Genomic DNA, 13,110 nt, shown 5'->3' with positions numbered 1-13,110 from the left:
ATCCAGTTAGAGATGTGCCCAGACGTCAGCATGGTATAAGAATTGCAACAACTGCAGGTTCTGAAAACCTGAAATAAAAACAGAAAAGGGTGGAAAGACTCGGCAGGTCAGTCAGCATCTGTGGAGACAGAGAGACACTTCAGGCTAAAGATTTCTCTGTGGAAAAAGAAACAGTTAATATTTCAGGTATCCAGCTGAAATGTGAATCAAAATGGAAAATGCTGGAAACACTTAGCATGTCAGGCAGCATCTGTGGGAAGCGAAACAGTTAATGTTTCAGGTCTGGGACCATAACATTTTGATTCATGTTTTGGGTCTATTTGTTGCTCACCTCATTCATCTTCCCTCTGTTTTGCAGCCATCTATGGAGACTCCATTTGACACACAGTTCATAGACTCTCTGATCCTTGACCTTGCTTCTGGGACCTCAGAATCTGCTTTTCCACAAACTAACACCCCCGTGACTAAACCTCATCCAGCTGAAGGCCTTCCTCTGGCTGAGAGTACACGACAATGGATATCTAAACGTCGTGGGCGGCCGTCAAAATTGCAGAAGGAGTCTAATCAGTGTCAATTGAAACCAATTCCAGCAGGTGAGATTGCTTGGGAATATTGGCTCTCCCACCTGTTAAGGTATGTTAGGAGAGAAATGTCACACTACTCCAGGTGTGGAAAATAGCTCGGGAAACCTTTTTGTTCTTGTTCTTCATCTAACCTTTAACAAGAAAATCCACAGTCAAAAAAACCCCACAAAGCTGTTTTATAAAAAGTGATTATATTCCCAAAACATTACCAAGTTTCATCATTTCTACGAGTTACGGGTCTTGTATTAACGTAAGTTGAACCCATCTACCTGTGAATACATCAGTATTACCCACGTCCATCAAGATGCCCCCACAACTATTCTCTCTCTTTAACTCAACCCAAGCTGGCTCTGTTTGTGCAAGTGAAAAATAGTTAAGGTGCAATTTAATTTTGCTGCAGAAGCAGTGTCATGAACACTGAGCTATCTGTTGATTGATCTGTGGATGACTCTTGACATTAAATTGCAGCCTTTACTTACTTGCAGTCACTTGTCGATGAAAATAAATCTTAGTTTCCCTAAAATGACAGAAAATGTGCTGAGGACCAAAAAGCTACAGTACCAGATAGTCATTAACCAATCAATCGATATGATAAAATGCTGCTATTAAGCCACACTCTTTGGCTAATGAGTCCATATGATAGGTGTAATTTTCCATGTCTCAATTGTAACATTATCAGGAGAATGGGACAAAGGCAGTGGAACTGTTATCTGCACTTAACACTATTGAGGTCAAGGTTGCAGGCTGAAGTTGAAACTTACAATCTGATTGTAGCCATCAGTGTTAATCAAATTACTTAAATACCTTGAGCATGTAGCACCACCACAGGAATTCCCAAAGCATCTCACAGGCGAGGAAGCACTTTTGAATTGTTGTCAGTGTTGTAGTGTCAGAAATGCAGCAGCCAACTGGTGTACATCAAACTCTCACAAACAGCACCATGATGGTAATCAGTTTTAGTGATTGAAATGCAAAATATTGCAGCAGCTTGAATCTGAAGTAAAAGCTCAGCAGGTCAGGCAGCATCTGTGGAGAGAAAATCAACAATTAAGGTCAATGACAATACCTGAGCTGTTCAGTGTTCCAGCTTGTTTTTTTCACTTTCCATTTCTCTGATGTTGATGTTGGCCCCAGGACACTGGGATGAACTCTAATGCCTGCCTTGGAAATAATGTTTTGCACTCCCTCATCTCTTCCTCACAGTTTAGTATCTCACCCGAAACATAGTCCCTCTAACAGCCTTCGCCCACCAACCTTAGCAGGGGATTTGACCTCTTAACCTCTGCAGTGGGATTTAAATTAAAAGTTCTTTTTCAACAACTTTGTATGCAATTCCCAGTTCAACTTTCTTTCATAAATTGTTGCTTATGTTTCTTTTATATACAGTGCCTTGGGAAAAATATTCAGCCCCCCTCCCAACCCGTTGTTCACATAAATGATTATTACAACCAGGGATTTTGATCAATTTAGCTGAGAATTTATATTTGTGCTCCTTTTTTCATAGTAGAACCCAAAAAATGGGGGAAATTGTAAAGCATGAAAAAATAAAAATTCAAAAACTGAGATGTCAGCAGTTCAAAAAGTATTCTCTCCCCCCCCCCCCCCACCCTTGCTCAGTAATTGGTTGAACCACCTCTCACAGCTATTACAGCCAATAGTCTTTTCGGATAAGTCTCTATTAGCTTTGCGCAATGTGATGGAGCAAGATTTTCCCATTCCTCCTTGCAAAATTGCTTAAGCTGTGCCAGGTTTGTATTAAAAAAGGATCTGGTGCTTTCCCTGCGTATATGACAAATAAACACTTCTCTGGCTTCCAGCCGGGTACAGGTATCGATTTTAACCAATATTTTGACGTTTCATGAAGATGGCAGAGTTTTTCATCAAAACCTTGGCTAAAATTGATAGTTGTACCTGGCTGGAAGTCCAAGAAGAGTTTATTTGTGTGCCAGGTTAGATGTTCACTCGGGGCCTCTGAGCCACTCAAGGACATCAATTTTCTTCTTTTGAAGCCACTCCATGGTTGCTCTGGCAGTGTGTTTTGGGTTGTTGTCCTGCTGAAAGATGAACTTCCTCCCAAGTTTAAGCTTTCTAGCAGAGGCTAGCAGGGTTTTATCTAGGCTCTCTCTGTATATGGCAGCATTCATCTTCCCATCAGTTCTGACCAGATTTCCAGTGCCTGCTGCTGAAAAGCACCCCCATTGCATGATGTTACTTTCACCAAACTTTACAGTGGAGATGGTGTTACTTAGCTGATGTGTAGTATTAGATTTATGCCACATGTACCGCAAGAGGGCACAGCTTCAGGATAGAGGGTGCCCTTTCAAAACAGAGATGTGGAGAAATTTCTTTAGCCAAAGGGTGGTGAATTTGTTTCCACATTCAGTTGTGGAGGCCAGGTTGTTGGGTGTATTTAAAGCAGAGATGGAAAGGTTCTTGATTGGACATGACATCAAAGGTTACGGGGAGAAAGCCGGGAACTGGGGTTGAGGAGATTAAAAAAAAAAGGATCAGCCATGATGGAATGGCGGAGCAGACTCGATGGGTCAGATGGCCTAATTCTGCTCCTGTGTCTTATGGTCTTGGTGTTGAGGACAAAAATTTCCACTTTGGTCTCATCCCATTCCAGCAGGCACTTTTTACAAAGCAAATATGGTTCTTTTTTTACTCCACTTTGATTTGATTGATTTAACTTCATTCTCTAAAGCAGCCAAACTCAAAGCTATGCACGATGCCCATCATTGTTAGAATGTTGTTAGAACTCACTCTATTGGATGTCAGTGGTAATGCAGCGCTCCAACATGCTGCCAGGTATATTTGTGTGGTAAATCCACCCACTTAATATCCACTTAGTATTCCCTATCAAGTAAAATGTGGCTTTGGCTTTTAGAAGGTTATTTCTAACAGAAATAACTACTTAGTGTTCTTAGAAACCACAGTAGGACCATGTGGAATATCACTATTTCTGGCTGAACACTCAGCAGTATTTGTGTCTCATTTAAACACATTGAAGCATCAACACTAAACCAGAAAAAATGAAGGCACTGTAGATGTAATATCAAACATCCACTTAGAGTCTCTGTGAACACTTTTCTGTGCCAGAAATACATTTTCATGTCTCTCTGAAATGCCACTTTAGCTGGATTAAAAACTGGATAAATGCTTAGCCGGGGGTAGTCAATAGAACATAGAAAAGTGCAGCATGATACAGACCATTCGGCCCACGATGTTGTGCTGATCTTTTAACCTACTCCAAGGTCAGTCTAACTCTTCCCTCCCACAGAGCCCTCCATTTTGTTTTTGTTCATGTGCCTATCTAAGTCTTCTAAAGTGTTCCTAATGTATCTGTCTCTACCACCCCCAACGGTGCATTGCATGCACATACTCTGTGGGTGGGTGTGTGTGTGTGTATATATTAAAAAAAAAAATTGCCTCTGATATCCCTCCTAAGCCGACATTAAAAGTATGTCCTCTCATATTAGCCATTGCTGCCCTGGGAAAAAGGTGCTGGATGTCCACTCTATCTAACACATGTCACACGTACATTGAAACATAAGAGTGAAATGTGTCATTTGCATCAATGACCAACACAGTGCAAGGATGTGCTAGTGGCAGCTCATAAGTGTTGCCACACTTCTGACGCCAAAATAGCATGCTCACAACCTACTAACCCTAATCTGTGTGTCTTTGGAACTTGGGAGGAAACCGGAGCACCTGGAGGAGACCTACGTGGTCACAGGGAGAACGTACAAACTCCTTACAGACAGCAGCAGGATCTCTGCCTCTTATTGTCTTATCCACCTCTATCAAGCCACCTGTCATCCCACTTTGCTCCAAAGGGAAAAGCCCTAGCATGTAGGACTGTTGGTGAGCGATTTGGGATAAGGATTTGTTTGTCAACTCAAGGAGCCAGAACTGGCACAATGAGTTGAATACCCTTCTCCACAGCTGTCTAAATTGTATGTGTGCAAGATCGTCTCTCCTGCAGCCAATAAACTTAGTTTGTTTCTGATGTCCGAACTGCCTGTAACAATGACGTTGTCATTCCTAATCTCACTTGAAAATATATTAGCTCCAGCAAGGTCCTTATTTCTCTAGCTGGTAACAGTCAATAATCAAACTACTTAAGAATTGGCACAAATTAATCAGCCCCATATGGGAAGACATTAGCTTGCAGTGTCAGCCTGTCACATGCCTGGACAGCTGCTTTTGGTTTTGAAAGCCAGTTTGCTTACTGTTTAAGCTTTGGAGTTGGACGGTTGCATCTCAATGCCTGTGCCATGATCAGAGGAGCACAGGTCTGGAGCTGCACTTGTTCGCTAATCACATGTGATCTTATGTCTTTTGTAGAGATGCAGAAAGGCTGGTGGCACATTGACAGCCCTGAGGAACTGAACTGCCTGCTCAAAGCGCTTCATCCACGGGGTATCCGAGAAAAGGCCTTACACAAACAGCTCCTCAAGCACATGGATTACGTTAATCAAGCCTGCATGAGAGACAAAAGGGGTAGGGCTCTGTGGCTGTGAATGCTGTAGAGGATCGTACAAATCTGTACCAAAATAGTTCATACAAATGGAGAGATTTACTCTTGACAGTAAACAAGGTGACATTATTTTCAAGGAGAGAACGTAGAGCATAGAACAGTACAGCATGGGAACGGGGCCTTCAATCTCACCTTTAACTCTTAGCCTATGGCCTCTAATTCTACTCTCAACCAACCTCAGTGGAAAAAGCCAGCTTGCATTTACCCTATCTATCCCCCTCATCAAATATACCTCTATCAAATCTCTCCACATTCTTCTACACTCCAGGGAATAAAGTTCTAACCTGTTCAACCTTTCCCTATAACTCATATCCTCAAGCCCTGGCAACTTCCCTGTAAGCTTTCTCTGCACTCATTCAATCTTAATGATATCTTTCCTGTAGGTAGATGACCAGAACTGCACACCTCACCAATGTCTTATGCAACTGCAACATAACATCCCAACTCCTGTACTCAAATTTTTGATTTACGAAGGCCAATGTACCAAAAGCTTTCTTTATTACCCTATCTATCTGTGATGCCACTTTCAATGAATTATGTACCTGTATTCCCAGATCCCTCTGTTGTACCACACTCCTCAGTGTTCTAGCATTCACTGTGTAAGTCCTAGTCTGGTTTGTCCTATCAAAGTGCAACGCCTCACATTAAATTCTGTCTGCAGATTTTTCAGCCCGTTTTTCATTTGTCCAGATTAAACTCCATCTGCCATTTCTCCACTCAGATTTGCAACTGATCTGCTGTATCCTTTCACAACCTTCTTCGCTCCTCAACACCACTAATTTTCAAGTCACCTGCAAGCTTAATAAACAGACCACCTACACTTTCATCCAAATTGTTGATTATACAACCACAAACAACAGAGAAATCAGTACTGATCACAGACGTCCCAACTGAAATTCGTTGGGTTACCCATCTAGCTTTACATATGAAGACCTGTATATTGAATGTTAGTATTTGACCAGAGAGAGCGTCACAACTGAGCCCAGTCCTGAACATAGTAGTCAGGCCCACTATGTGTTTGCCAGCCAGGATTACTAGGAAGTAATCAAAAGCTAAGTGCGTGTTTGATTTCCTCTTGATCTAAATGTTGAGTGCAACTGTAGTCCTGCCTCAAGTTTGTTAACATGGTTTATGTCGCTGTTTTCTTTTCCTGTTCAGATATCCTCTTCAGTAACAATAGTGAGGAACAGATAATTACAAAGGAAATGGTGGAGAACTGGAAACCAGAAAAGTGGGCGATGTTAGCTGACCTCGAGGTCCTGCAGTATCTTGAGGAACTGGAACAGAGGGTGATATCTGCCAGTCTGCATGTGGAGGTACTGACAAACACTACACAGTACCAAATCGAGACAAACCAGTCACTTATTGACTGATACTGGGCAAGCTCACACTGCCCTCGTCCATCCCTTACACCAGCAGAGACTTGATGAATTCAGAAATCCCTCTTCCACGATCAAAGTTACATCATTGTTACAGTGATGTAGCTGGTAGAATTCCTATGAACCGGGTTCAATCCCGACTTCTGGCACTGTCTGCGTGTGTAAAGTTTGCATGTTCTCTCTGTGACTGCATGGGTTTTCCCCGGGTGCTCTGGTTCCCTCCCACTTGCCCATGATGTATGGGTTGGTGGGTTAATCGGCCTCTGTAAATTCCCCCAGTGTTTGGATGAGTGGTAGAATCTTGAGAGAATTGAGGGGGGATTGGGGGTGGTGAGAATAAACTGGGAGCAGTATAAATGTGTGGTTGATGGTCAGCACAGATTCAGTAGGCTGAAGGGCCTGTTCTCATGCTGTAATCCATCACTTCCACCACAGCCACAACTTCCCTTTTTTTGATGTGGCAAAGTGTCCTGTGGAACTTCCCATTTGAATGCTGGATTTCGGCAGAAGAGGGAGCAGAGATGTGGCCGCAAGCATGGTCACCAGGAGGTCTTGAGGAGAATTTTGAAGGTGAGATGAGAGAGGCCCATGTGGAAGAGAGTTCCTGAGCACCCAGAGTGACTGAATGAGGAGTAGGAGGGATGATTAGAAACAAAATCACTGGTCTCTGCCCTGTTTTGCAGCAGCAGCACATTACAATACATAATCATTTTTTTAAAACTGTAAATTACAATAAGAAATATATATATATATATATATATATATATATATATAAAAACAAGTAAGTAGAGAGCAAAAATAATATAGTGAGGTAGTGTTCATGGGTTCAATCTCATTCTGAATCCTATAGCAGAGGGGAAGAAGCTGTTGCTGAAACGTGTGTGTGCATGCCTTCAGGCTGCTGTACCACCTCCTTGATGGTAGCAATGAGAGTAGGGCATGTCCTGGGTGATGGGGATCCTTAACAACAGATACTGCCTTTTTGAGGCATTGCGATTTCAAGATGTCTTTGATGCTGGAGAGGCTAATGTCCATGATGGAGCTGGCTGAGTTTACAACTTTCTGCAACTTTTTCTGACCCTGTGCAGTGGCCCCTCCGTACCAGAAAGTGATGCAACCTGTTCGAATGCTCTCCAAATTTGCAAGAGTCTTTGGTGACGTACAAGGTCTTCTCATACTCCTAATGAAGTATAGCCACTATTATGTCTTCGTAATTGCATGAACACGTTGGACCCAGGATAGATCTTCAAGCGAGCATTGGTGTTCAGTAAAGCACAGGGTGAACAGGGCTGGCTCTAAGGTTGTCCATAGGTCAAGCAGTTAGGATACTGTTCAGGAGGACTGCTGATGATTGCAGTGACATGGACAGGGAACTTGACAACAGTGAGGTGATCCCAGGAGCAAGATGAGCAAGTTGTGACAAGGAGAAACTGCTGCTGGGTCAGAGGGGAAGGGTGGACGAGACAGAGGAAGAATCCTGCAAGGTGACGTCAGGTTCACCAGAGACGAACTGCAGGAAGTTCACCTTCAACCAGGCCACGTCCAGAAGCTGGGCACATTGAACCTGACTCAGATCAGTGGTCTACAGGAACTTGGAAGGTCAAATCCTTTGGAAAGGAGAAGGGTTTAGGCCTCTTGTGGCCTTTGTTAAAGGGCTCTTGGTGAACATGTTGCCACCAACTGATAGATCAAGACTGTTCGAGACATTTGCATGGTCACTGACCAGCTTCACAGTCCATTTAAAAGGGACAAGAAACTTGGTGACCTGTTGGAAGGGCCAAGATCAGTGCCAATGGTTTTATATATTAAAAAAAAAGAAGCAAGAGAGAAGTTAAATGGCAGTATAGTGGTAAGCTGACCCCAGCAAGGGTTTTAACAGCCTGTGGAAAGTAGGGATGATGAGGGAGTCAGAATTTCATGGTTCAGCAGCCCTGGGGAAGAATTTATTAAACCAGATGATGCTCAATGTAATCAGGACCGACAGGAACATGAGGAACTAGAAGCAGGGGTTCACCACTCATCCCTTCAAGCCTGTCCTACCATTCAATGTGATTATAGCTGATCTGCATTGACCTCAGCTCCTCTGCTCTGCCGCTTCCCTGTAGCCGTCAAAAATTGATCTTTCAAACATCTTCCCCTTAAGTACTTCTAATGATTCACCCTCCACCATCCTCAAAGGTTCACCACACTCTGCAATAAGAAATTTTTATGCACCTCAGTTTTAAATGACTGGCCCCTTGTCTTGTAACTAACTATGTCCTCTTGCCAGTGCTCTCCCATGAGTCAAAACATCCCAATATCTACCCTGCCCAGCCCCCTTAGGATCTTACAATATGTTTGAATATCGTGTCTCATTCTTCTAAACTCCAAGGAATACGGACACGAATTGTACAGCCACTCTTGATAGGACATCCCTCTCAACCCGGTCATTACTTTGGTGGATCTCCTTTGAACAGCCTTCAATGCTACAATATATTTATTTTACAAAACTGCACTGTATTGTGTGTTTGGATCTGGCAACTGGAGACCCAAGCAACTGCAGATGCTGGAATCTAGAGTGGCGCACAATCTGCTGGAGGAACTCAGTAGGTCGAGCAGCAGCTGTAGGGAGAAAAGGAATTACTGATGTTTTGGGACTGAATGATCGACAATTCCCTTCTTTCACAACCCCCTGCCCCAACAGATGCTGCTCGACCGGCTGTGATTTTGGCATCTTGTCACTTCTGGAAATGAGAGAATGGAGTGGGGCAGCAAAGCTACGCTGTGTCACACTGTGTGGGCTTTAAGTGCACACGCTGTGCCTGATGGCCAGCACTCACAGTTGAATGGGACTAGGATTGTGGACAACTGTAAACTTATTTTCAAGCAGTGTATAAGCATTGTCTTTGCTTTGTCCAGGGCTGGACTTGTCCAGACACTGACTCTACCCGTGATGACCTGGTGTACTTTGATCAGAAGTGCCTGACCTCCAGTGAAGGCAAAATGAAAGGCGAGGAAGAGATGGAGCTGATGCGGAGAAATAACAACCCTCTGGATCTAGCTGTGAGCCGCCTGGCGACATTGGAGCTGAACATAGAGCGGCGGTATCTGAGGGAACCATTCAGTGCCCCCACTGCAAGGAAACTGGAGCCCATAGCGACAGCAAGTAAAGCTCCTGTCAAGGGTGGCTTGGAGGCCGAAATAAACAGGTAACTTACACTGTCATTACTTACAGTCAGAACTGGAATCCGAATCGGGTTTATTATCACTGACGTGTTGTGAAATGTGTTACTTTGTGGCAGTAGCACAGCGCAATAGATAATAAATTACTATAAGATACAATAAGAATGTAAAAATTTAAAAACAAATACATAGTGCAAAAAAAAGCAAAGCAGTGAAGTAGTGTTGATGGACCATTCAGATATCTGATGGTGGAGGGGAAGAAACTGTTCTTAGGATGTTGAGTGAGGATCTTCAGGTTCCTGTACCTCCTCTCCTCTCCAATGGTAGTAATGAGAAGAAAATGTGTCCTGAATGGTGAGAGTCCTTCCCAATGGATGCTGCCATCTTGAGGCACCGCATTTTGAAGATGTCCTTGATGGTGCCCTTGGTGAAGCTGGCTATAATGGAGTCATAGGGTAATAAAGAATCGAAACAGGTCTTTTTGCCTAACTTATCAATACTAACCAAGGTTTGCATCCAATCTAGTCCATTCAATCGATGTTTGGCCCGTATCCCTCTAAAACTTTCCTTTCCGTGTACTTGTCCAAATGTCTTCTAAAAGCGTTAATGTACTGTACTTGCCTCAGCCACTTCCACTGGCAGCTCATTCTGTATACTCACCGCTATTTGCATGAAGAATTTGCACCAATATCCCTTTTGACTTTTCACCCTGGAGCTTAAACGCAAGAGATTCCACAGATGCTGGAAATGAAGAGCAACGCACACAAATGCTGGAGGAACTCAGCAGGTCAGGCAGCATCTAATGAGAGGAATAAGCAGAAGACATTCTAGGCTGAGACCCTTCATCAGGACCGGAAAGGAAGGGGAAAGCAGCTGGAATAAGAAGGTGCGGAGAGGGGAAGCACAAGTTGGCAGGTGATAGGTAAAATCAGGTGAGGGGGAAGGAGCGTGGGTGGGGGAAGAGGAGATGAATTAAGAAGCTGGGAGATAATGGGTGGAAGAGGAAAAGATCTGAAGAAGGAATCTAGAAGGAGAGGAGAGTGGACCATGGGAGAAAGGGAATGAGGAAGGGCAACAGAGGGAGGTGACGGTCAGGTGAGGAGAAGAGAAGGGTTAAGAGGGGAGCCAGAATGGGGAAGGAGGGAGAAGGAGAGAAGTTAGAGAAATCAGTGTTCATGCCATCAAGTTGGACATTACCAGACAAAATATAACCTGAGAGTGTCCTCCTTTACCATCACAGTGATGTCATGGACATATATGTCAGAATGGGAAATCAAATTGAAATGGGTAGCCTCTGAGAAATGCTGCCTTTTCAAGGAGCAATGATCAACTTTATTCACCATATACGTTTCCGTGTATTAGGAATTTGCTGTGGTGTGTTGGCAGGACGGAGTGAAGATGCTCAACAAAGTGGTCCCTCAATCTACATTGGGCCTCACTGATTTAGAGGAAGCCACACTGGGAGCACACCAGCCACAGTTGATCATCCCAACAGACTCAGTGGAGGAGGTTCAAAGTTCAAAGTAAATCTATAACCAAAGTACATACAGGACACCATATACAACCTGGAGGTTTATTTTCTTGTGGGTAATCACAGTAAATACAAGAAATACAATAGAATCAATGAAAGACCACACCCAGTAGGGCAGACGAACAACCAAAGTGCATAAAAAGCAGAGAAAGAAAAGACATAATAAATATCAAGAACATGAGATAAAGAGTCCTTGAAAGTGAGTCAATTAGTTGTGACAACAGTTCAGTGATGGGTCGAGTGAAGTTATTCCCCCTGGTTCAAGAGCCTAATGGTTAAGTGGTAATAACTGTTCCTGAACCTGGTGGTGTGAATCCTGAGGCTCCTGTACCTTCTACCTGATAAGAAGAGAGCATGGTCTGGATGGTGGGGGGGGTCCTTCATGGTGGTTGCTGTTTTTCTGCAACAGCACTCCATGATGTGGAGAGGGTTTTACCTGTGATGGACTGGGCAGGTGTAGCACATCACACTTACAGGGATAAGTGCCAGGAAGGAGATTAGTGAGGAGTGCCAAGTAGATAAGGGAGTCATGTAGAGAGTGGTCCCTGCAGAAAGTGAAGGGTCGGCGGTTGGGGGGTAGGGGTGGAACAGCAAAATAGTTGCTTAGTGGTGGATCCCATTCTAGATGGCAGAAGTTCCAGAGAATGATGTGCTGGATGCAGAGGCTCGTTGGGTGATATGATGTGAGTGCATGTCTGGTGCATGTACACTTGATTTCCAGCATCTGCAGAATCTCTTGTATTTGCAGTTTCTCCTTACTTAATGCTGGCTATAGTTTGAAGCATTCTATGCCAATCGTAAACCATGACCCTAAGCCTTCAATGAACACTGAAATTTTCAGCAGATCAGTCTTTTGCATCATTGCAGAGGGGGAATGTACCACTGCTGAATTGTCTCCCTCACCAGCTGAGATCCACTACCCCAGCCCTGCCAAATGCAATCAAAGATAAATTTCTCTTTCAAAGATTCTAAGATTAGCTTTATTTGTCACATGTACATTGAAACATCAAGATACATTGTGAAGTGCATCGTTTGCATCAACAACCAACACAGTCTGACGATGTGCTATGGGCACTCCAAAAATGTTGCCACCCTTCTGGTGCCAACATAGCATGCCCACAACTTACTAGCCCTAACCTGCACATCTTTGGAATTTGGGGGGGTGGGGGGAGAGGGGAAACAAGAGCACCCAGAGGGAAAGAGGAAACCCACACGGTCATGGGGATAACATACAAACTCCATACAGACAGCGGCAGGGATTGAACCCTGATTGATCGCTGGCTCTGTACTAGCGTGCTGTGCATTGATACAAACAACAAATGTCAGTGTGTGTTTTGATGTTTCAATGTGTATGTGACAAATAAAGCTAATCTTTGAAAGGAAAATTTGCCTTTGATTGCATGTGATATTTTGTTGGTGCAGGAAAGCTCCAAGCTGGAACTGAGTCGTGCCTCCCTGAGGTACACCATCCGCTTCCCGCATCGGATGTCGACCTGGACTGGTGACCCTGATTTCTTCCTTTCTCTCTCACTAACCCTGAGCATCTGATGACCATTCTACCTGGAGACAAGCAGCCAACTATATCCTGTGTGAAGGGCTCAGTACCCCACCCATGCCAACAAGGCTAACAAATTGCCTGGCAAAATGTAAATCTCATGGTTTCTGTTCACCTCGAGGTGAAAGTTTATTTACTACTTGATTCTGGAATATGTGCAGTCAACATAAAACACAGGAACAGAATTAGGCCATTCGGTTCATCAAGTCTTCTCCGCCACTCAATCATGGCTGATTTATTATCCTTCTCAACCCCATTCTCTTGTCTTCTCCCCGTAACCTTTGATGCCGTTACTAATTAATACCTACCAACCTTCGCTTTAAATATACCCAATGACTTGGCCTCCACATTCATCTGTG

At 43.7% G+C, this 13,110-nt stretch overlaps 1 protein-coding gene across 5 annotated transcripts in view; it reads left to right on the top strand.

Moving 5' to 3' along the window:
* The window catches only part of LOC140191890 (bromodomain adjacent to zinc finger domain protein 2A-like), a 140,395-nt gene that overhangs the window by 109,427 nt on the left and 17,858 nt on the right, over positions 1–13,110 (top strand). For all 5 annotated transcript variants that reach the window (XR_011883953.1, XM_072249715.1, XM_072249714.1 and 2 more), the window contains exons 19-22: positions 359–593; positions 4,932–5,087; positions 6,283–6,440; positions 9,402–9,691. Coding sequence is in view for 4 of the 5 variants with exons in the window: in XM_072249715.1 (XP_072105816.1) it covers positions 359–593; positions 4,932–5,087; positions 6,283–6,440; positions 9,402–9,691 (839 nt within the window). In the remaining variant the exon portion in view is untranslated. The remainder of the gene's footprint in view (positions 1–358; positions 594–4,931; positions 5,088–6,282; positions 6,441–9,401; positions 9,692–13,110) is intronic.

This window comes from Mobula birostris, chromosome X (assembly GCF_030028105.1).
Source record: "Mobula birostris isolate sMobBir1 chromosome X, sMobBir1.hap1, whole genome shotgun sequence".
Taxonomy (NCBI): Eukaryota; Metazoa; Chordata; class Chondrichthyes; order Myliobatiformes; family Myliobatidae; genus Mobula; species Mobula birostris.
Note: the sequence above shows the minus strand (reverse complement) of the source record. Positions and strands in the feature narration are given on the sequence as shown.